Source organism: Mixophyes fleayi, chromosome 2, assembly GCF_038048845.1.
Source record: "Mixophyes fleayi isolate aMixFle1 chromosome 2, aMixFle1.hap1, whole genome shotgun sequence".
In the NCBI taxonomy this organism is placed as follows: Eukaryota; Metazoa; Chordata; class Amphibia; order Anura; family Limnodynastidae; genus Mixophyes; species Mixophyes fleayi.
This window is the reverse complement of record NC_134403.1, coordinates 192,607,718-192,633,905: the sequence shown is the minus strand read 5'-3', so window position 1 is coordinate 192,633,905 and position 26,188 is coordinate 192,607,718. Positions and strand designations below refer to the sequence as shown.

The following is a 26,188-nucleotide window of genomic DNA, read 5'->3' as shown; positions in this document are numbered from 1 at the left end:
GTTCTCCTTAATTTGCGCAGGTGCACCATAAGTGTGTATTTGTAGAGGAGAATTTTACACAGGTCCAGTGGAGGAGTTGGGTGGAGTGAAGACTTACTTGCTAACTATCGAGGAGCACACCAGTTTTGTGGTACAGTGGAAAACTTTATTTAATTCAAGATTATTGAACTTAAATAAAGGGATGGAGAGAGCATATATACAGGGGGAGTATACATTGCTCTGCAGAATGGTGCACAGTCATTTTAACTCAAAAATACCCTTTACCAGTTCCGAGCTGGTGGAGATTGGTCCTTGTCCTGTATTTTTAATAGCCCAAATTTGCACCTGTCACTTGCACATTTATGAAAAAGCGCATGTAATGTGGACTAGTAGTACAGATATCCCTTAGAGGGTTAGAGGGTAACTCTGAAGTGGTAGTAGGATGGGACATGTACACTTTTATCAGTATGCCTCTTGAGATTGATCTGTATTTTTAAATCTTCCAGCTACACATAAACAATGAAGGACTGTATTCAGATAGTTTGTGCTTTAGATGGCTGTGGATAAAAAAAGTACCTGTCTTCTTAGGATTCGCCTTACTACACCCAAGATTATGGAAGTTCTAGAGCCAAAGGAAGGATTGACACCACATCTCAGCACAAGAGTCACCTTTTGGATGTGGATTGTCTCATTTGCACGGGTAAGAAGAGGATTTGGTGGTTGCACCAATTCCTCCACTTTTTATTTTCTGTCAGTAGTTTGGCATTTGCAGCTCTTTTATGTTACGATATTCAAATATCCCACTGAGGACTAAATATCTCCCAATAAGGTTTCCAGGTTCAACGATTGATTGTCTCCAGAAAAGGGTTAAGTGGTAGCCTGGTAAGAACTGGCTGTACATTCTAGTCAGATCACACCCCAGCACAGTCAGTCAGTCAGGCAGGCAGGCAGCGGGTTCGGAGTAAGAGACGGGCAGGCAGGCAGTGGGTTCAGGAGACAGAAAGACAGCTGGTTCACGTGACAAATAGACAGCGGGTGCAGGGTCATACAATTCAGTAATACCACCGCACCAGATATTTCGTAATCTATATATTTGATGCCCTTTGTAAAAAAAATAATCAAAAACCTATTTCTGCATCAGTAGCATTCTCTAATTTTTGTGGAGGTGCCGCCACTGAACCAAATCAAGGACCAATTGATATCTCTGTAGTTATCGATCTTCCTTTTCAAAGCCTCTCTCTATTGTTACTTTTAAATACAGTATATAGTGGGAACTGGATATAATATAGCTATATAATATGAACTAGTTAGAGACAGCAGTCGTTAGTTGTGGCCGAAACAGACAGCTAGACTGTTAGCAGAATCATTAATCCGTATGCATGGTTTAATCTCTAGCATACAAGTGAACAGGAAAGAAAACAGCAAGTCATAAAGGAAGGAGGGGATAGGATAAAACTTTCCTGTTCAAACAAATAAGTAGTAGGATACGAGTATTAGATAGTCTTAGTTGCAATCATTTAGACAAAGATACTATGGTCCTGATTCTGAGTTAGACGTACACCGGTTTAAGTAGCGTATCTTTGCATTTTTTCACACATAACATGTTTAGAAAGTGAATGTACACAACTGAAGATATTCAGACAAATTACTTTTTTGCACTTACGACTCGTTTTACCTGAAGAGGAGTGTCAGGGAAGGGAAGTTGTGTTCAAACCTACACAGTATACAGTAAAAGTGTGTTTGATCAATTGCATATGGATTCAGACTGGGATGTAGTTGCTGATGGTTGAAAAAGTTTTTTTTTTTTTTGCATACGGTATGGGGCAAGTGTAAGTAGCAGAGTATGATGAAGAACACCTGAACTAGCCATCCGCTTGTAATTAGAGGTTTACGAATGATTCGCAGATGCTTATAGAGACTATAGTAGTCTCTTGCCCATAGATTTGCCCAATGTGTTGTAGCAAAGATGCAAAAAAGAAGTGCACATTGTTTTGTATGCATGTCGGGAAGGTGTTCATGCTGTATTAGCTAGGTTATACAAGTTTAAATGATACTTCATAGCAATTGCGTTCATAACATATAATATAAAAGGTTTTTGTACATGCTTCGCAAGTTGGATGTATGTGAAGGGTGTGTTTGTTTGTCAGCAGACGCATCCGCTACTCTCAAATCTGGACGCAACTTCAACATCTTTAACACTGGATACATACACATACACTTGCATGTGACTTTTTCAGTTGCAAGTTGTTTACACTTGTGTTCCACTCTGAATCAGGCTCAATGTGTCAAATTTGTAACAACTAGAAATTATAAAAGCAGCCTGCACAGTTTTTATAGATCTAATAGCATCAGTGTGAGTGACTTATAATGAGAAGTATCAAAGAATATTACTGATGAGAAAGTATTTGGTAAAGAATCTAATAATGTAAATTGCATAGCAAGAAGTTGCTTATAAGCAATGGCATAAATAAGAAGCTGTTCATTATAAGCGACATAAAAAGTTATTGCAAACTTGAATAGTATTGGTTATATGACTGTTTATCCAATAATAATTAAAAGGAAGATAATTTGGGAATGACTTGACACTATCACTTATTTATTATTGGGAGCTCCAGAGTGGTAAATTTGAAATCAGTTTCTGCCAAGCTTATGTGTGCGCTGATTAGAATGTATTGACAGAGCTGACCAGAGTGGCACCCGCATAAATAACTAGTACCAACAATTCCTTCCATTCACCCAGAAGAGGACCCATATTTCACCTGACACAAACACCTAAACAGTTTGCCTGAGTACCACTATCTCCTCTCCACTAAAGCGCTGGAGGACTGAGGTTTTGGGGGGAGGCTGGCTCTCTAGGGACACAACTGTTGTATGCAGACATGTGTCTCTCCAATGCCAGCAAGATTACCAAAATTCTCAGACATTCCATGGGACTAAGTGGGTTATCTTTCCATACTTGAGCTCCAAAACAGCAGCCTTTTAGAATATCTAATTTATGAAAAAAGGAAACTAAAGATATTCTTAATACTCTGCTATTCTCCTCCATAGGAGAAACCCAACCTTCAGATGACATGGATCTCAGCCAGTGTACAAAATTGAAATCACCTGTCAAAGCCACAGCAGAAAACAGCAGTATGGGGAATCTTTCTTCACAGACACTAGAGACCACAGAGTACACGAAAAGGTTGAGTATATATGTAAATTAGGTCTTTTTTATGTTTAAATGCTAAGATCTTATAGACTTATTAATGCAGAACAGGGTGTGCAATTATAGGTTGAGTATTGGAGGGCTGGAGTAACGGTATGCAATGATGATGGAGGATGATGGCCATCAGCAGCACTGATTGACTAAGTTTGCATTGACCTCTCCAGCTGATGGTACTTCATTCACCAGCGTTACGGCGATATATCGCAACTTTTCACATTCGCATTACTTATTTGTCATTTCTACTGCAGGAAGGAAGATCCACATTTAATTTTTAAAAGGGCAAACAATGGATGTAGAGGTGTTTGTATTGAATTGTGTTTTATACAGAGAATGCAGCTTCCACATTTCTTAATAACTGTGTAGACACTATTCTCTGTTGTGTATATTGCACTTCATTACATTATTATACTGTTAATAAGTCACTTTTGCTACTAACATGTTCAAGCTGCATCTCTACGCTATTGTTAAGCATAAGTATGCACACTTCTATGCCTGACATACACCTGGAGCAAGAATTACTGTTTTTGAGTTGGATGCATTCTAAGATATGTGTGTGACTCAATATACACAAGTATGCTTTTACGCAACAGAGATGTTACTCCTGCACTCAGACCGCAGACAAATCCAACTCTAAATGAGGCTCTATGTGTAAAGCTCCCGTCACTCAGCATTTGCTTTCCTCTTCCAGAGACGTTCTCGGTGCTGAAAGTCAGGAGATGCCTCCATCAAGTTCTGCAGTGTGGAAAGGATTCATTCACATGTTTTCTATAAAGCAGTTCAAAGTTACAGCCTTTAAAGTGTCTGGCTATAACACCCACCTTTGCCAGGTTAGTAGTGTCCTCACATTCAGCAAAGAATCATCACAAAGTATTGTTATTTTATAGTATGATGTACATTATTTAATGGTCAGAAATAAAATTGCATTGAGCTAAATACATATTTTATTATGATGTGTTGGAATATTTCCAATGGGTTTTAGATTACATTGAGTCCTTTTTTTTAAAGTTTTCTATCTCTGCTATTTGACTCCTCTAATTGCTTTTTTCAGTATTTCTCTCTTGTCTTACGACTTTCTGCAGACTATGAATTACTTGTGTTTAAATGACTGTACCTTTACAATATAATAATTATCTGCTAATGATTCTAAAAATGTATGTCATAAAGTTAGACATGAAATACAATAATATGTAACATAAAAAAATGACTTACTCTCATTACACACCATTACATACAGCATTCCTTTCTTGAACTAGTAGAACATTTACTCCTTCAGAACTTTTTTCCTCTTTAGGCTTCCTCGGGTACTTAAAGATAGCCTGCAGAAAGGGTGCTCCTAGTATTTCTGGTAGCACCAGACTAACTGAGAAGATCTGAGTACTCTGACATTCTAAGCATGCCAACAGCGCCATCTTTGAGGCTGCCTCTAGGAGATGAGGGTCTGGACCCATTTTGTCCACGAAGACTTAGTCATTTGATTCACAGTTGGGCGGTTGAGGCCAGGTTCTTTAGCCAGGGCAGATATCAGAGAAGGTCATCCTATCCACGATCAGGGCCTCCTCCATAGGTTTCCACATTTCATTTTTTTCACTTGGCATGTTCCTTGTACTCCTTCAGACAGCTAATTTAGATTAGCCTCTCTGAAACACCACTTTGGGCCTACCTATCCTCTTCAGACAAGCTTGCTTCTCTCCAGAGTTTCAGACAATTCTTCACAAGATTCTTTGCATTCATCCGCCCTGTACGCCAGAAACACAATTTGCATTCAACTTAATGTGAAGCCATCAATATCTATTTTTGCCATTTGTGCTCTCTCTCCATATCATCTAACTATTGCAAGTGCTAAGTCAAAAGACTGATACACAACCTTGCATTGCCACTGATCTATAGTGTCATTGATGGAACCCCCATCTGGGTATGATAAGTAGTGTATTAGCCTAATTTTTCCAGTGACCTTTTTAGGTACAACCCTCACTTGAGATATAAGTAAATCTTGGATATGGGGTTCTGAAAATGGCCCTATCATTTACTCCACATTCATCTTATCCACTTTCTCCCTCACATTGCCTGGCCACTCAGTAGCAGATCATAAATTCCTCGGTTTTGTCACTTTTACCTCCCTGTTTATAGGCAGCGTAAAACACTCCTTAAACCCAGTGCTTAAAAATTCTGCCTCCAATTTGTTTGTGACCACTCTATTACTCTCCATTTTCTGTATTTTAGTGGCTAACAAAAGCAATTACACAATGAATTGCCAAGAAACTGCAGTTTTTTCTGTGTTCCCGAGAGTCTCTTCTAAATCTTTTGGCTTTCTCTTGCTCCTTAAAAAGGGGCAGGGCCGGTGGAACATGGTGAGCGAGGCAGGAGGATGCCCTGCCTGTCCATCTGCTCCGAAAAAAAATGTTTCTTTTTCTGCATGGGCACCTGCCCCTTAATATCTGAGTCCCCACTCTGACAGAGACAGCATCGGACCAGACAATGGAGTATGGAGCAGCTGTGCATGAGCAGCGAAACCCAAAGAAGCTTTTGTGGCCGTGCTCATGCTCCGGCAGAGTGGCTCTGGTGATGCCAGCACCGGTCCTGAAATGGGGTTTGTCTAAAATGAGAATGAGCATAATTTAAAATAGTGTAAATGCACACTATCTCAATGTTATCCTTCCATTGTGTTTTGGAACAGAGTATTTTCTAAGTCAAGGCAGCAGTCTTTGATTGGTAGTGATGCCAGCTTTATTTAAGATCCTAGTGTACCTTCACCCTGCCTCCTACTAAATTTTTATCACAGTTTAATGTTAGTTACTGCCCTGTTCTCAAGCATAAATCAAATCCTATACAAATATCTTATAGGGAATTAATATGGTGTTCTATCTTGGCTGCTTTGGGGGGAGTTTGAGAGACAGTTTAAGCAGTAAGGTGCTTTAATTAAATACAGAAAGAGAATCTTATTGTCTCATGAAAGTAACGGAAAATAGGAGTAAAGCAAGTTGCTCAAATGTCTGTGGTGTTGCTCCTGAGATCAATATTACAAAAATGTATGGTATGGTTTGCAGGACAATATTATTGTATTTCATACCTCCTATAGAAGATTCAAATTGGGAAGCAAAATGTGTTTTAAAGTACTCTTAACAAAGCTAAGTGTGATTTATTTGCTAGCTAGTTAGAAATATACTAATCACTAGCATATTAAGGTTAATGTGTAGACAGAGCAATTTGATAATTATTCAAAGACTTGCCTCAGATGCATTATCCAATAATGTACTAATGTATCATTACATTAATATTTAATGTGCAATAAGTCTTATGAAATAGTTGATAGTTGTGTTATTTGAATTAATTAAGTGTGATTTTATTTTTACACTTAATAACCCTTAAGAGAACAGTGGAAATTATGTTTGGGTGGTAAGATTATCAAAACTCTTTGCTTCTTGCCACTCACACAAATGGTACATTGCTGCCCTTCATATTGTGCCTGCTAAGTCTCAGGACTTCATTGACAAAGCACTCCAGGGGGTAAATGTATCAATATGCGGGTTCTTCAACACCCGCGTGTTCAGCCTCTTCCGCGATTAAATTTCAAGCGGCGCTGCATTGTAAAGGGAAGTTAACCCTTTACAATGCAGCGCCGCTTGAAATTTAATCGCGGAAGAGGCTGAACACGCAGGTGTTGAAGAACCCGCATATTGATACATTTACCCCTTGATGTACTCGGCAAAACTCCTTGGTTTAGAATTAAGTATGACTTAACAAAGTCATGAGAAAAGGGATAGTGAAATTATCACTGCTTTTTGTGTCACTTTTATGTATGTAAAGTTTGTTCATCACATTGCATGGTATAAGCTTAAGTAACGCCTCCTTGATATGATAACAATTTTAGGGTTACTTTAAGGTAAGTAGCTTTCTGTATCTACAGTATTTTAGCGTGTGAAAATGTTGATGCCTCCATCTGAGTCTGAATAGGGACTTGGCAGGTAAAACTGAATTAGGGCAACCGTGGGTCAACTCAGGAAGTTATCACATTAACATATTACAGAAACAATGTTCTACGATGAGATATATATATTTATTTATTTATAGATCTGTTATAAGGTTCAAAGAACTAAGTGACTTTATAATGTAACTGATTAATGAAGTCATTTTGTATGTCGAGGATCTGTGAATAGAGCAACTACAATAGGTCTATTAAACTATTGAATGTTTTCCTTCAGTAAGTAAACCTCTTAAATAATTATTTATACTAAATAACTTCTAATACAATGAAGATATATTGCTATATATAATTAACAATTTTTGACTGAAACCATGAATCCAACAGTGATACACATTAAGACTTTGTACACACTGGATATTTTTCAGCCAATTATTGGCCAATCACCCGATAAACAACCGCTCTGCCACATTTCGCGTTAGTGCGTATACTTAAACGATGAAAGTGACAATTGTCGTTTCATTTGGTTGGTGGTACTGTTTAACAATCTCGTTCCAATCACCTTCCAATCATGTAGTGTATATGAACTCATGATCACGATCTCCATAGAGTTTACAGAGTCATGGTCTTTTCAGCCGATGCTGGCAATGAACATGTCCTGGTGACTAAATGAAGAGAGTGCTTTAGATGAAATAGTTTGTTTGTTCATTCTGAGACAGTATATTTCGTTTCAGAGTCACAAAAACTAACAAAATTCTTAAGAACATGTGGATAGCTATAACAACGCGGTTTTAATCAGTGTGACAGGAATGAATGAGTGACTATTGTGCTGTCATTCTGTAAATGACTATAGGACCAGATGAAGTGCACAGATCTGAAGATAATCGTGTAGTAGTGTGTACACATGAATCACCAGACTGGTAGGACCTTCAGTTGTAGGTACAATCGTTGTAAATAACAGATTGTATGGAAAATTCTCCAGTGTGTACCTAGCCTAAATAAAACCTTATCTTATAATGCTTATTTCAGCACAAGTTATCTATATAAGAACATATGATTTTGACAGTTAATTATACCAGACTATATTACATGCTGTAATACAAAGTATCGTTATCACTGTATAGTTCAAACTGCCTAATTATAACTGCAGATATAGTTAGTTATAACTCACAGTTAGATGATGGCCATGAGTTGGTGCACATAGAAATAATCGCTGTGGTAACATATAATTAATTTGGTGAACTCCAGCAATTATGATTTAACTGACAGATCTGTATTTAGTTTCAGTACATAGTATTAGCTGTCACTGACATTAATAATATCCTCTGCCTAGTAGTCTTCAGTGATATCGGTTCCATTGTAGTAAAGTCACTGTGTAGGTCTTGTCTACCCTTTCTCTGTGCTGTCAGTGTAGCAGACGAATTCCATCTCTATCAGTTCATGTTAATGCAGATATTAAGTCCACAAGGGTATAATATTATCTTGACGCTAACAGTAATTACACTAGTAATAATTTTCTATATTGGACTTCAATATGGTCGCTGGGGATGTCACTCAATTAAGTAAGCAAGTAGTCTCTGTTGAAATGATCAGAAGTATGTATGTGTATACCGTATATATATATATATATATATATATATATATATATATGTATGTATAAATATTTATGTATATATAATATATATATGTGTGTGTGTGTGTGTGTATGCAAAGAAAGGGATAGGGCTGGGGCGCACAATAGTGTAGTATTTCAGGATATGATTCAGAGGTCCTTAATTGAGATATATATATCTGCCAGATTTTTCAGACACTTCAGAACCTCATTCCCAAACATTGAGAATCATCCAGAATTACCCAGTTCTGAATAATCCAATTCTGACGTGTCTGAAAAATCTGGAAGTCTGGTACTCATATATATCTCACTTAAGGCTCTCTGAATCAAATCCTTAAATACTACACTATTGTGCACCCTATTCCTTTCTTTGCATTTATAGGTATTTTCCAGTGACATCATGTGATTTTTGGGGACTCGCAGCCGCCTGTACATTGGAAAGTGTAAACAAAGACTGTACGTCAGTGGCGGATCCAGGGGGGGACGATCGGGGCGATCGCCCCCCCCCCCCCGCCAGACACTTGCTGCCGACGACTGCACAGTATGTGCAGGTCCGTCCAGCCGTGACAGGCAGGGACAGTGTGCTGCCCGGTTGGTCTGACTGTGTTTAAAACACAATCAGAGCAGCCGGGCAGCACACTGTTCCTGCCTGTCACGGCTGGATGGACCTGCACATAGTGGGCAGCCGTCGGCAGCCTAAGATGCTAGAAAGGGGCGGGGCCTAAATCACCCCCCCTAAATCGCACCGGGTACAGCATTTTTCTAGATCCGCCCCTGCTGTACGTACATTGTTATTATTTCTTCCAATATTAATATATATAATTTTCAAAAACATGCATGCCTCACCCCCAAATTGTCAGCCAGCCTGGGCTGGTTTCCATTATAATATAGTACAAAAATAGTAAACAAAAAAAGAGATTTATAATTTTCAAACAAATTTTAATTGAACAAACAATTCCCCAAAACCTTGATACCTACCTTTTTAAGTAACAAAATAAAATATTCCCTTCTTCTTTCTTGATCCATTGTAGTCCCCCCCCACCCCCCCCCCCCCCCCCCCCCAAAAAAAAACAAAAACAACACTTTTGTACGAAGCGAGCAATCAAGGTAAAATGACCAAATCTGGGATTCTCTACTCGGACTACAATGGATCAAGAAAGACGACAATAAGATTGTATTTGCTCTTTGGACTTCCATGTATAAACAAAGAAGAAAATAATGTGTTATTTCACATAGAATAAAATGTTTTGGGGGTCCATTTATTACATTAAAATGTATTTGAAAATTGTGTGTGTTTTCTGTATATTTATTGTATGTTTATTTATTGATTTACTCTTTAGGCATTATGTGTATTGGATTGCCACCCCAGTCTTGTTAATTATCCCAGCCCATGCAACCGAGGTGGCAAAGTGGAGTTGTACTGGTAGCCTCAGGGAGGGGCTATGTTGTTTTTGAGTCCATTCAATCCTCTCTTGCTCTTTACCTGATGTCTCGTTTCTGCACTGCTCCACCAAACAAGGTGCACCATGGCTCCACTTATATACTTCAATGGGAATGCCTTCTCTCTGTCCAAGCCCCCCTTCTGCTCCTCTGCAAATACTGATATTTTGTATTGTAAACCTATGCTCCCTGTAGAAACATTTACACAAATCACAGTGCACACTGGGCCCAAAGCTGCAACTGAGCTGTGAGTGGCCGTTTTGCCCTTAGTAGATGACCTCCTTGGTGGCTTAGTTTTAAATTACATTAAAGAGAAAGAAAACTGAATGTATGGTGTTAATATGGAAAAGACTGTATATTATTGAGTTGACTAATATAGCCTACATGAAATAACAAGAGTATTTATACTTTACTAAATCAGCATTTCAATCCTTTGTAACAGGATACCATGTTAGGAGGGAGGTTCATAACTGAAATTTTCAATATGCCGTTTAGTGGACCTTTTAGCTCTTCTTTGTATCTTCTTCAGGAATTACCAAAGACAATCACAAGCAAAGGATTCATCCGTCCAGACTCTGTCTGGGAATTCATGGATCTGATCTGGCCTGAATGCACAAAGGTACTGAACAAATCACTAACTTACTTTAAATGATACGTTTGAATTTAAATATATTGCATTTTTAAAGTTTTCTCTTATTAAATATCATATATTTTTATTAAAGGAGTTTATCCGTCCTCGATATTATATTACATTGTAGTTCTATATTACTTCTACTCATACTGTTAGGATCAGAAAGAACTCTCACAAAAGCCAGAACAAATTATAGATTACAAAATGCAGCTGTGTTTGATATGTGAGTAAAATGATAGGCCACTTCCATTTGGGTTTTAGTTCTGCTGTAATTCTCTTTTTTTTTCCCGTAAGTGTCAGTGCAAATGCAGCGTTGTCACCCTGTGCTGATTGGAAGTTAAATTTTTTAGCTTTAATTATGACTCATCTTCTTTTATTTCAATATGTGTAATTCCATCACAAGGCACAGGACCAGTGACTGCTTTCTTTTCATTTATTTTTGTGTTGGGTCAAATTTTCTTTATTATTTTACATATGAGCCTGTGCTTTGAGTCAGAGGGGGCACTTTGAGGCAGAGCTGCTTATTACCTGAGCATTTCAGGTTGAGGTGTATTGAGTACAAACTTAAGAGCATCCATTTTTCTGCCTTTTGGCTAAGATTAAGTTGAAATGTGGTTTGGAGGTGCATTGTCTAGTCTTTGTTGAACGGTGCTGCTTTAATCCTCTGGCCAAGAAACTGGTAACAACAACCCTGACCTATAGAGAATTCATTTACTTGATACGAATTTGGGGATTTATGATATTTTCAGTTCTCTGATACTTGCACTATTCGTACAACTAGCGAGTTATCAGTGAATATATCTCTCTCTTACATTGAGAAATTACTTCTTCGTGGCTGCTCACCTGACACTAGAAGCCTTTCATTTATATGATGATTAAATAGCTATATTGTGTCAAGTTACATTTAAGTTTTTGTACACTAACCATTCAGCGACAGTCACCGAAGGGCTTTTGATTTGAACACTTTGTCTTTCTATTTTCCTTAATTTTTTTACCTTTATATTTCACCCTTTTAATTAGTCATAATTTGAAATAAAGGCTACGGCCCTGTTCTATATGTTATATGTCAAAAGTATAATTTCTTAGGAACTGGAGTGCCCCCTCTATGGTTCATTGAACCTTAACTTCTCTTTTGACTTATTGTAGAAGTTGGTGGTGCACCCCCTCGATGGATACTTGAATCAGAATAGAGAAATTATACTCATATTTACTATTGATACAGCAACAGTCTTTATGAAGAAAGTTCCTTCCCTAGTCGGAGCATTATCCTTCATTGTTTTGCATGGTAGCAGAAATGCCCAGCATATATTTGTCCCCAGATTGGAGACCCGGTGGTGGACATAAATTACATGGGAGTGATTTTAGTAGTGCACTGTGCATTTTATTTACTATTTTTCTGGTTGGGGAAGGAAATATTTACAGTTCAACTGAAGGTATTTGTTATGTTCTCAATTGCATTGTCGCATTGGTTTTTGTTCTGCTTTTTTGGATTGATGCGTGTGGTAGGCCTTTATGGCCTTTGTTTCCCCTGATCTTGGAGAGCCTCCTGCACTGACCTGTGTAAAGCTCCCCTATGGGGGAAGGGGTTAATAATCAGTGGCCATGGGTAAAACTTTTCCAGGTTAAAGGGATTCCCCCAGATTTGTGGTGAAGGGGAGACTGATAAACCTTGTCTCCTAAAGAGTATAAGCTAAGAGGTTTAGGGGAAAAGGAGCTCTTCCTCTGTCCCTTGTGGCCATTCTTTATGAGGACATCCTGCTGGAAGTAGCCATTACAAGATTAGTAGACTGTAGCTTTAAATGGATGCACATGGTCAACAACAATACTCAGGCAGGGTGTGGTACTTAAATGGAGCTCAAGTATTAAAGTGCTTAATGTGTGCCAAGAAAACATTCCCCACACCATCATGCAACCAGCCTGCACTGTTTACAAAATGCAGGATAGATCCATGGATTAATTTTGTGTACACCACAATCTGACCCTATCATCTGAATTTTTTAATACAAATTGAGTTTCACCAGACCAGGCAAAGTTTTTCCAATCTTCAACTGTCCAGTTTTGGTGAACCCGTACCCATTGTAGCCTCAGTTTTCTTAGCTGACAGGAGTGGAACATGTAGTGGTCATTCTCCTCTGCCCTTTCTTTTTAATAAGACATTTCTGGGCCACAGTACTGCCGCTCACTGGATGTTTTTTGTTTTCCTTACCATTCTCTGTAAACTCTAGTTACTGGTGTGTGTGTGAAATTACCATGAGATCAGTAGTTTCTGAGATCAAACCACCCCGCCTGGTACCATCAATAATTCCACGTTGAAAGTCACTTAAATCACATTTCTTCCTGATTCTGCTATTGTCTAATCAACAAATGAACCTCTTGACCATGTCTACATGCTTTCATGCATTGTGTTGTTGCTCCATAATTGGCTGATTAGATATTTGCATTAATGAGCATGTGTATAGTTGTATCTAATAAAGTGGCCGCTGAGTGTATAGGATGGTAAAATGTGTTGTATTGTAATATCTGCTTTATAGTACACCAGAATATAATGCTTGATCTAAAGCATTTTCATTTCAGGATCCTTAGATCCAGAGGAAGTTATTTTGAACTCCCTGGTATTGCATGCAAACTTTAGGATGTCAAGGTGTAGTGTGTAGTGTACTTCTTCTCTCCTCTGCATATGTACCAGTGGGCCCCAAAATACATAGGTGTTTAACACAGAGTGCACTGGTGGTGCAAGTACTACTGCAGTGTAAGTCATTATCTTGGGCCCCAGGCCATAACAATTCAAACAAGAAAAAAACTTTTTTTGCATGACTTCTCTTCCTCCAACACAATAAGCTTAACAGTAGCAATAAAACAAGTTCACTTATCATTAACTTCTCCAGTACAGTTCTTTAGCAGATGTAATTGCTATGTCTTTACACAGTTTCCTCACTTTACTTGCACAATACTTAGTCACAATAGTTGCAGTAAAATATCATGGTTATATACTCGGTGTTCCTGGTCACAGTAATTCCACAGCATGCCACATAACAGCTTCTCACACTCGCAGGCACACAGTGGACTGAGTAGAAAAGGTCCTTGCACGACATCCCCTCCCCCAGGGACGCTCTGCTACTAATGAACCCTCCCAATAACTCGGGTCGGTCCTCCTAAGTGCACACCATCCCCTACCTTTTTCTTCAGTCGCCACACGATTGCTGCTGGCACTTCTTTCTCTGTAGGGATTTCTCAAGGCAAATCAACAAAGACCATCCCAATATCCAGCAATTCTCCTGCTCCTGTGTCTCACTGATGTAGGTAACGCTCTCAACACTATTGCTATTGGCAGGGCTTTGCATGCTGTTTCTCATGACCATCCCAATTTCTCTAAAAGATTGAAATTGATTGGCCTACATCTCTTTTCAACTTTTTTACCTACGGTATGTAACTATTTATATTTTTCCAATGGACTTAGCTTTGCACCCATATTTCTACTTGGTATTTAGGAATTGTATTGAACGTCAGGGTATCAAGATGTAAGCTGAAGCCTAGGCTAGGTAAACATCTATGCAATTATCGTGCAAATCACACGATTCACGACCGTTTGTTCAGGTATTGCAAGAGTGTTCCCATGATCATGTTTTATCGTACAAAAACACATTGCATCTGTTGATTTGGTTTTCTACACTTCCTAAAAATTATGATCAATGTATAATTTAAAATAAAATAACATCTCCATGGTACCATGTTTATATGAAGCTGAACTTGTTTTGTAAAAACTATGTGAAAGAGTGCTATACACACTGTTAACTTTGTATGTGCATTTGTCATCTTTCCATTGTACCTTTCAAGAGTTTTATACAATGTAATGCTGTGCAAGATAAGATGTTACTAATAAAATGTATTTAAAAAAATAAATAAAAATTATGATCAATGAAGGATGATTTTAAAGTCTGTATGCACTCACAACGAACTTCGTAGGCAGTTATCTGTAGAGTGTGTACAGAGGCACGATCTTTTCAGCCGATGGTTATAAATGATCAAGATCACAGATCTATAGGTAAAATGTGTAGGTGTGTACACATAAATCTGCATGCTCATCGGGACTTTCAATCATTGGTGAAATTGTTACAGAAATTGCATCTGAAGTAAGATTGCATAAGTGTGTACCCAGCTTTACCCAAGAATGAGAGCAATCCTTAACCTACAGTTCACCAAGTCTTAACTTTAACCCAAGAGAGAAGTTGAGAAGTTGCAGTGCAGCCTGAATATGAAGCTGAAGAATTAAAGAATAGTAAGGAAGTTAAGGATCATTTATGAATGTGCAAAAATGCATTTCTGCAGCACATATGTCAAATGTCCAAGGTTTCAAAAGTTTGCATCCTGAAATCAGACCTAGACGGATCATGGCATTACTAGTTATATGGGGTGCTGGGCGCATTAATGCAACTCAAATTATTACCACAATGCCATTTCTGAATAAAACAATAATAAAATAATAACAATATTCTGAAAGAGTTTTTAAAGCTGCAGAACTACCTAGAAAAAGTTGCCAGTGCACCGAGTCCCTACTACTCACTCCCCCCAAACATACCATTTTAAGTTGGTTTACAAAATTAATTTGCCAGTTTTGTAATACAGACGTTTGGGCAGGAGAGGGGGTGAGGACTCTGAATTACCACCTTTTACTTGTGGAAGTGCAATTTTAAGAAAAACTTAAAAAAAAAAAAAAAAAAAAAACAACAAAAAAAAAACTACAATTGTCAACAAGCCTACAATATGTAAGAATTAATAGCAAAGATAATAATACAGTGTTATTTGTATTTCTGTTTACTCATACACCATATTAATGTTCCTTTAAAATAATTAAATGGTGATGCAAATGGAGTCTGAGTACAAACATTATAATTTCATAGCTTTCTGGGAGATTTACAGTGCAATGTTTTATGTTGGTACAAGAACAAGCTGAATCATAACCTTGTTATTTCTCATTTTTGTTATCTTTCTTGGCTCAAACATTTCTTATTTATCTTCTCTCAACCTCATCTGTAGTGTATACTTGCAGGCTTCATGTTGAAATCACAAAGCTATCTGATCTTTACAGCATTGCCTGTGTAGATTATCAACAGCTAAATGCTCAAGACACTTGCTGTGTGTGATCTTGAGAGGATAATTTTATCTTCCTGTGAAATTCTGAAGATATTTTGGGAGAGAAGATGTTTTAAGGGGAAAGGCTGTCTTATAAATGATCATTTCTATTTAAATTGGGTATATAATATATGGGGTAATGTATTCCCTGCTGTGAAATATAAGACTATTAGAAGGCAACAGGCCAAGTTTTTTTTGCAGGTAATGGAACGTATAACACATGAGTATAATACATGAGTATAAAAAATGGGTTGTAGATTTTGAGAAATAAAATATATATTTTAATATTTGCTGTGTATATCCTGGACAGAGTAAAGTCTGACTGAGGTATATACTGACGGAGTGTATGATCCTATGTGTTGTACATTATTTTTCTCACTCTCTTGCATGGATGAGATGTGCCCTAAATTGCCTCCACATAAGTTGTTGTTACATTTTATGATTAATGTATATTTTCCAAGCTTTATTTCTGGTGTTGAATTCAGTGTGGAAAATAGCAAGTAAAAAAATCATAGTTGTATTTCCTTTTAGTTTTTGAACATTTTCCACTGAGTAGTCCAATTACAAAATGAGATATTCATTGTGAGATACTACCAAAAGGAAGTCATATCTGAAAAATATATATAAAATTAACATGGAAGCTACAAATTGTCTTGGCTATTAAGTTATAAAATATCTTCGATTCCTAATGGGTTGTTATCTTTATGTTTCCATATTACCATTTTCTTTAAAGAGGTTATGTAAATACCATTTAGAAAGTACAGTAATAGTGCCACACAATAGCCAACTAAGCACATGAATGGTCGATCACTTAACAGGCAATGGCAAAGAACCTTTTTTATTCAGCAAGAGAAGCTATGACAAACATACATTGTCATCTAAATAAGTATAATGTCCCTTATGCTGTCAGTCCATTCATTTCAGTGTACAGAATAACACTGTTGTAAGGTTGAGTGTCCACTATTGACCCGTGGAGTATGCACAATTGTTTGCCATTGTGTTAGCTACTACACTTCCATATTAAAAGGACATTTTCAAGTTTCTATGGTTTCTATTTAAAGACCTTATGAATTTGATGGATTGTGTGGTGCACTTCCTATACCTGATAAAGTAAACCAGTGTCTTCAGAGATCCATTAGCTAATGATTACCTATTACTTCCGTCTTGACATTGTAACAAGCTTTTAGAAACTCTGTTGGGTCTCTGTTTCCCCAGTGGTTCTGTTCATGATGCATGAAAGATCTTCGCTTTCTAAGACATATTGATCCAAAGCTTCTACTCTGAGAGCCAAGTCTCACATCTGTTGGCATATGAATATCTTCTATAAGCAAATCATTTCTGTAAAGCCTCAAGGCTACATTCCGTCCCCAAATGAAATTATCATTATTATTATATGTTTTATTTATAGGACGTCAATGTTTTACGCGCCAATGTACATTGAAGAGATTGTGATACAAATAAATTATATACAGTGATGTAGAACAGGCGGTAAACAAGGTCCTGTCCAAATGAGATTTTAGTCTAAGGGGTGTGGGGAACAATTGACAAAAAGGTAATGCATAGGGCTATCTGAAAGAATATATTGCTTCCAGTGTTTCATCCCACACCCCATCTGTAGTGTCAGGTGTGATGAATACATATTTTTTGAGGGCTACTTTATAGTAATACTAGAATGATGGGGATTGCTAGAACTACTGGTTGACTTTGTCCATATAAGAATGTATTGAAGTATTTGTGGTCACCTTTAGACACTAAGGCAGGCCTGGCCAACCTGTGGCTCCCCAGGTGTTGTGAAACTACAAATCCCAGCATGCCTTGTCAGCTATCAGCGAGCTATCTGCTGACAAAGCATGCTGGAACTTGTAGTTTCATAAAGTTAATATTAAATTCATTTTGCCACTTAATAAATAATGATTTCCCAAGTAATTTAAATGTCAGTGGTGCTTTCTCTTATGTTCTGAATGGCAAAACAGCTCAAACAGCATGCAGTTTGAGCAATCGCGCCACTTATAACCATCGCTTTCATTTTGGCCGTTTGGATGGCTGTTTTGAAAACCCCAGCTTAGTAAATCCAGCTGTTTGTATGTTCATCATTGTTAAAATTGGCGTGGTGGTTTGGAAAAATGTCTATTCTGTCCGTTTAACGGTGGTTTGGGCTTTAGTAAATCCAGCAGTTTCAAAACCGCCAGTAAAATAGCCGAAAAGCAACGGTTTGAGCAAACTGCCTTTTAGTAAATCTAGCCCTTAAGGTGAAACAAGACATTCACTGTACATGCCACAAAGTGTTCTAGTCTAGGGGCCTGATTCATTAAGGATCTTAAATTAAGAAGTTTCTTATTTAAGTCTACTGGACAAAACCATGTTACAATGCAAGGGGTGCAAATTAGTTTTCTGTTTTGCACATAAGTTAAATACTGACTGTTTTTTCATGTAGCACATGAATCAGGCCCTAGAATATTTTACTATTGCAAAGCTAAGACCACATTCCTTGATGCCTTATGCTTGCCTTTGAAGCAAGATTTTTCACATTTTAAGAAGAAAGTATTATTATAAGTCATGATTATATACATTTTCATTTATTGCACATTGCAATACCATTTATTTTTTAAATAAAAAATAAAAATATCAGATTAAGAACAGTCTCTGCACACTGTATAACAGTGTTAGACTTTAGTTGCATGATTAGAATACACACACTTCAACTTGAAATTTGATCACTGATCGTATTTAAGCTTACACACAATTTGATTTACTCATATTTCGATTAAATACCATTAGATGTTAAGAGCAAACTGAAATATACATGGATAGTTTTAAATTTCCTCGGTTTACTGTCAGGACTGGGCAAATTTATACAAAATGCATGAGCCAAGGCCAAAAGTGTGAATTCAGCAATTTTATGATAAGCAATTTGTGAAGCACACAAAATTTTTAAGTGCAGCATATCTAGCACTATATGTAATAATTATTATTTGCCCCAGATCTACAGGGAATGCAATTGATGGGGGCTGAGGCAGTTGTGATTTCCTTACTAGGGGATCTACTTACTTAATCGAAAATCACAGTTAAACAACACAGTACAACAAACTGTGAACAACATCTGAGGCAGCATTTGCTACATTCAAAAACTGCATCTTATTGTCCTGGACAATGTAACATAATGTTTCTCAACTCCTCCAGTGCAGTTCTTTAGCAGATGTAATTGCTATGTCTTTACTCAGTCTCCTCCCTCCACCTGCGCAGTACTTATTGACTAATAGTTTCAGTGAAATATCACGGTTACATACCCAGTGTATCAGTGCACAGTAATTTCACAGGATGTCAGGTCTCAGCTTCTCACACACGCAGACACACACTGGACTGAGTAGCAGAGGTTCTTGTATGACATCCCCTCCCCTAGGGACTCTCTTCTATTATAATATCCAGGGACCCTCTTCATTAGTCACCACAATGTCAGCACTTCCTTCTATATAGGGCTTTCATGAGACAGATCTACGCATAACATCTCAATATCGAGGGATTTTGCCACTCGAGGGACCTTTCTTAGTGACTATACTGATCCTGGCAACACTTCCCCCTCTGTGGGTTTTTAGATGTTGCTTCCTATATCATCCAAATGTCCAGTGACTTTTCTGTCTCTTGATGGCCACACTGCCTTAATGTAGTGACACCCCCTCACGGTACTGGAGCACTTTTCAACTAAGTATTGAAATCCAACTTTCAGGATTCACACTAAAACTTCTGGATGCAAACAGTCAGGTGATTTGACTCTACCTGCAATGGAAGTGCAGATTTTAACAAATGGTAGGTTTTTCACCCTCGCAAGGATATATGGATATGGCTGCTATCTTTCCATAGGTCGTGGCCCTCCATGCAGGTATCGGATGTGACTGACAAGTAGATGAAACCAGACGTGAATGCAGAGGGATCACGTAGGATATTGAATAGCCCTGAACTCACTGGCGTGCATGGAATAACCAGGGACACACTGGAATGAATGTAGTAACCATGAACACACTGGAATATATGGAATTAACCAGGAACACTCTGGAACGGAATAGTCAGTAGAAAACAGGAGCGGAATATCCAGGAACACACTGAAGGAGCCAGTAGCCAAATTAACTAGACTAGGGACTTCAATCAACTGGCACCATCTTGCTGTCAGAGGTGCCTAAAATAGTATGGAGGCAATTAGGGTCCCAAGAGAGGGAGAGCATAGTTTATATTTAGATATAGATTAGTAATGAGCATGTCCAAAAAGTCCAAGATGTCATCTGCCCTCTATAGCGACATCGGCGGTGGCGGAGGAGGAGATGCACAGTACCTGAGAGAGAAGGGATGTGTTGGACCCTTGGAAAGTACTCTGGAGGGTCCGTTGCATGACACCAGCAAACCTCAAATATATTGCCTGACTCACTTTCAAAAATCCTTTACTTGTACCCTGTCGAATGTATACTCTGTAACAAACCAACCTCCATGCACGGACTCTTCCTCAAACAACATCAACTTTCTGGCATTAAAAAGCTTGGGTCAATAATTAAACAGTGCCTCACCTGCATTCCATGACTCACGTTCCCATCATTTGGACTACATACTCTCTGGAATTTCAGAGATGCTGCAAAAACTTTAATTCATGCAATTCCCATCTTGCTGGTTTCCCCCAACCAGACTTTCACTTCTACTGTCTATTTTGATTACATCGACTAAGCTTATTTTCCTCACAAAACGCCCTTCTGCAGCTCTGCTCTGTCAGTCCCTACATTGGTTTCCTCTATTTTGCCAAATCCAATATAAAATACTTCTATTAACATAGAAAGCCATTAGCCAACCTACCTCCATTTGTCTCAAAATATCTAACAGCTTGACTAAGATCTGCACTTCTCATCCACACTCAATGCCTGCTCTCATTCCAGATTACAGGACTTTTTTCAGGCTACACTCACTTTATGGAATCCCCTCCCTCAAACAAGACTTTCCCCTCAAAACCTTTAAGAGTTCCCTCACCTTCTCGGGCAAGCTTATCAATTCCCATTTTCTTAACCTCCTTAGGCTATTCTAGCTAATTACCACCTGTCTACACAGTTCAGTCAAAAAGTATATTTATTCTTTTATGCGTAAACAACCCTCTGACTCCCAAACCAACATTGCTGTGCAATTGGATCATATAAGCCAACTAAGCACTTTTTCCCATTTGAACCAATATACTATACGTACCGCTTCATGTATCAAACTTCTTATTTTCAAACAGATTGGAAGCTTGCAAGCAGGGCCTTCCTACGTCTTTGTCTATCTGTTAATATCCAGACTTATTTTATAACTTAGTTTGTTCTCTATTGTAAAGTGCTGGTGAGTATACTGGCACTATGTAAATAAATGTTAGTAATAATAAGAAGCATTCCCCATCACAGTTACATTACCAGCCTGTACCTCATCACACTTACAGTGCTAGCCTTTGCTTCCATCACACTTGCATTGGCACCTTTGCCCCATCACACAGGTTCCCAGCATATGCACCGGAGAGCTGATAGTTACTTTCAGCCAGATTCTAGTTACTGCAGAGAGGAGGAAGGGAGCGCAGAAGGATGACATCTTCCACTGTTTAGAATGCATTTCATAGGTGCAATGGCAACCTGGATTTATCTAGTCCTGTATGTGTAGTCACAAGTGCTTTACTAAAATACTTGAGTGGTGTCAATATGTGTATAAAAACTGAAAGTTATCCTTATCTTTACTTTCTGACATCACTAGGCATAAGTATGATTTTCAGTACAGTGGACATGTTAGAATATACTTTATTTATGCCAGAGAGTAACAAATGTGTATTTATTTGAATAATACATTCAAGATTTGTCGCCATTTGATATAGTTGATATACTGCAAAGTGTGGCAAATCTTGAGTGTATCCAACAAACACACTATGCCATTATCCATCTCTATTATATAAATAGTACATTGATAAAACTTACTTTTGGAATGAGTTGGAATATTGTGGACGAAGATAGGGCACCAGAGCCGGCTGTGGGGGTATCTATGTAATGGTGGTCTTATTTGCCTGTTGGATGCTAGGACTAAATCAGCAACAATAAATACTGTATAAGTACTATAATTTATACCATCTGTCTCTATAATATTAAGAATCATATTGATGATACTTACCTTTGAGATCAGGTGGTGTCATGGATCTGGAATGCAGTGCTGACACTGGTCGCAGGGTGTTTGTGTAGTGGTGGAGCCACCAGCCTACTGGTCCTTTGGATTGAATGTGGATTAATAAGAAAATCATAAATAAACAAAGAATAATGAATTAAATAAATGTTTAATCATCTAATACCATAACTCATTATGTATGACTCCTCACTCTACATGAATTACAATTAACCTCACCTCTGTACGAATGTAAACCATTTTTTTAAACAATACAGTAGATTGGTGTTTGGTTATAATTAATCTTTGATGCAAATTATTAATAATAATATAAATATATAATAGGTGTCGGTATCATCATTCCAACACAGGATCTTAGCAGCAACTATGTATCCATGTAAAGAGTAATAAAAATACGAACGCCAAAATATTTTTATAGTAAAAATGTACATATAAAACATTGGTCATATCAGTTATATCATATTTGATTCTGATATAAATTGTAATCCCTTTTACAAATGAAAACATTATTATAAATTCAATTTGTAAGTATAAGAAACGCAGATACCAACAGTAAACACAAATTAAATCAGCAATAATGAGTATCACATTAATATTAAAAATTATAGAAGTAATTGCAAATGAATTTATCATTAAGACTTGGGGCTAGATTTACTAATGGGCGGGTTGCTCGGCATGTTTTATCCGCCATGCATCACCACGTTTTTCCGGAGGTTTTGCATGTCAAACAGCCGGATTTACTACTGGGCGATTGTAAGCTTCAAGGAGAATCTGCCGGAAATGTAACGGCGGGATGTAAGGCTCCAAGCCGCCGGCGGCTTGGAAAGAAACATGATGCTTTTCCTTGAAAACACAGCGGTTTTGTGATAAATTCATCATTATCATACTGCCTGTTATACTGCCGGAGCTCCGGCAGTTGTCAAAATAGTAAAGAATAGATAAAACGAAACCAGCAGTAGGCTGGCAGCACTAGGGTTAAGACTGAATAGAGGGGGGGACCCCATGCTTTTTTTAAAAAAAACTTTTATCTTTTCTTTACTATTTTGACAGCTGCCGGAGCTGCATACTGTTTGAGCAATCTCGCCGCTCACAATCAGCTCTTTTATTTTGGTCGTTTGAATGGCGTTTTTCCGGCGGTATGCCAAACCCCTCCATAGTAAATCCGGCTGTTTGTATGTTCATCATTGTTAAAATCAGGATGGCGATTTCTAAAGTGGTGGTTTAGCAAAAAGTCATTTCTGGGCGTTTGGACGGTGGTTTTGCCTTTAGTAAATCCGGCGATGGCTAAACCGCCGTCAAACTAGCCGAAAAACGGCAGGGTTTATCAAACCACCCGTTAGTAAATCTAACCCTTGGTTTAAAACACTATGCAAATGCAAACATAAAACCCTATTTCTACTACGGCTTCTTTCCCAATAATCAAAAAATATTGAAAGATTAAACTTATAATTGAAGGCTCTGCTCATATATTTATATATCCCTGCCTCCACTGCATATTTATATTCTTTTTATTAATGAATTTAAAATTCACTCTTGCAAACTTTATGAAAGATATTTGTATTATCAACTAATGATACCACTGTTAGATAAACTCTGACCATATAATAATGAATATATTTAAATCTTATTCCATTAAGCGGATCAGAAACTAATATGAAAGAATTACCATATGTAGACCAACAAGTCGGCTTGTACACTGGGAGTTTCAAGTCCTAACTTTTAAATGTTAAAGTGAATCCATTAATAATAAGATCAATAGCGTAGAACTAGAATGCAGCACATGTCCGCTAGGAATAGTTAGCCCATAATAACTTGGAGCAACTCTGTCATTTATTTTATAATACAAACCTAACAGTGATTGAAAAACTATCAGATAACCCATGTTTGCCAAAAAAGTTTATAATAATAGGACCATATCTGCTTTCTAAATTGGACAACTTATAGCTCCTCAATCAGTGGCTACTACCGGACTTTACTATCGGTACAGTCGTTCTACTCTTATACTTTGAAAACTATTGACCCCTATTGTTGAGGACATACTATAATGTACTATTAAGATTAAGTCAATAATATTGAGACATCTCCTAGCGTATTGTTTTACAAGTTAAAACTTTATAAGTTTAAACAATTCACTGGGATTTCGTTTACATCGTATTAAATTGATAATTTAAATAATTCAAAATTATCACGTCTGTAATAGCAGAAGTTGCCACTGACTGGTATTGGCAAAACTAGACTGTGAGGCACGGAGTCTAACGCGCCTCCGGTATTCACCAGGGACCCCTGCAAGGAGGTATGGACTTGGCTGCGTGAGGTGGGCAGGTTGCGGTTCTCCCAGTTAGTTCACCAGTACAAAGGAGTATACACAGGAATAGCAGAACAACCAGGTACAAGCCAGCAATGGCGTGATACAAAAGGGAAAATACACTGAGTGATCAGTGTAGTCAAGGTCAGGAGTCTTGCGGCCAATGCAGTACGGAATCACAGAGCAAAAGGGATGGTCACAAAACAAGCAGAGGTCAGAATTAAAACATCACAACACAGGAACAGGGAACGTGACACTGGAACGCTGGAGATTGGTGAACCAATACTCGGGCAAGGTACATGTGAAAGTGAGGTCCTAAAGTAGGAGGACGTAAGACCTGGTAGGAGAAGAGTGATTTCAGCTGTCAGAGCACAGCTGACCACTGACAGAGCCACGGAACAAGCGTCACATTGCCTAGCGGTTGAAATGCGCTTGCACGCTCTGGGGGAGGCAGAATCCAGAGGAGCTAGGCAACGGGACGTGAGCAGGAAGTAGGTCAGGCGACCGTTCCCCAGCACCTAGGAGAAGTGCTGGGACGGTGTGTGACAGTTCCCCCCTCCCCTCCCCTCTCTCGGAAGCAACGCTAAGGTTCTTATGAAATTCAGCCACAAGACGGGGGGCATGGAGGTCTGCTTTGTTAACTAAAGATCTTTCCTTGGATCCGTAACCTTTCTAATGGGCCTTGAATTGGACCTTGCCCCTGAGGGTCCGTTTTATAAGAATGCATTCAAATTCTTCACCGTGGATGGTCTGAATGGGAAGATGAGGTGTTTTATTGCTGAATTTGTTGAGTAAGAGCTTTCAACAACGAAATATGAAATTAATTATGTACCCGGAGAGAGGGTGGTAACTGTAGTTTGAAGGTCACTGGATAATTACATGAGAAATAGGAAATGGACCAATATACCGGGGTGCAAATTTCATGGATGGTTCATTGATCTTGAGATTGTGGTTAGACAGCCATACTTTATCACCCACACGGAGCACAGCATCCTGTTGCTAGGCAATGGGACGCGAGCGGGAAGTATGACAGGCAACCGTTCCCTGGCACCTAGGAGAAGTGCGGGGATGGTGCTTTACACAAATATAGTTGTGTTTTTTAAATAATTGAGAACTACATTTTGTAAAAAATAAGTTTTTTTTTGTTTGTACACTATAAAACAACACTTGGTTTTCTTTTCTTTTCATGAATCTCTTCTAGTAAAAGTAATAGCACCTCCCCTGTAACTATATACTAATGTACATAGTAAATTGATATATTATTACCATCAAAAGGTAATATAACATTAAGGTCAGTTTATACAAATCTAGTGTGGTAGTATTACCTTTTGTCGGGCATATAATATCCCCATGTTTCACAGTAGGATGTCCATTGTACAATATACATTCAGTGGCCACTTTATTAGGTACCTTTCTAGTACTGAGTAGGACCCCTGAATTGTATTTGGAATTGATTCTTTAGAGATTCTGATCCATATTGACGTGATAACATCATGCAGTTGCTGCAGATTCGTCAGCTGCAAATTCAAGCTACAAATATCTTGTCCCAACACATCCCAAAGGTGCTATATTACATTGAGATCTTAGACTCGTTAGCCTGCTGGAAGTAGCCATTAAAAGAAGGGTAGACCATGGCCATGAAGGGATGCACTTGGTCAGCAAGAATACTCAGGCTGCGATATTTAAACAATGCTCAATTGGTAATACAAGGTCTAATATGTGCCAAGAAAACATTCCCACACCATTACACCACCAGCTTGCAGGATGAAGATCCATAGCAAATATGAAGACATTTGTTT

At 38.1% G+C, this 26,188-nt stretch overlaps 1 protein-coding gene across 4 annotated transcripts in view; it reads left to right on the top strand.

Annotated features, from left to right (window-relative positions):
* The window catches only part of SPOCD1 (SPOC domain containing 1), a 135,584-nt gene that overhangs the window by 84,795 nt on the left and 24,601 nt on the right, over window positions 1-26,188 (top strand). For all 4 annotated transcript variants that reach the window (XM_075195192.1, XM_075195193.1, XM_075195191.1 and 1 more), the window contains 4 exons: window positions 568-679; window positions 3,028-3,163; window positions 3,876-4,014; window positions 10,688-10,777. In XM_075195192.1, coding sequence (XP_075051293.1) covers window positions 568-679; window positions 3,028-3,163; window positions 3,876-4,014; window positions 10,688-10,777 — 477 coding nt within the window. The remainder of the gene's footprint in view (window positions 1-567; window positions 680-3,027; window positions 3,164-3,875; window positions 4,015-10,687; window positions 10,778-26,188) is intronic.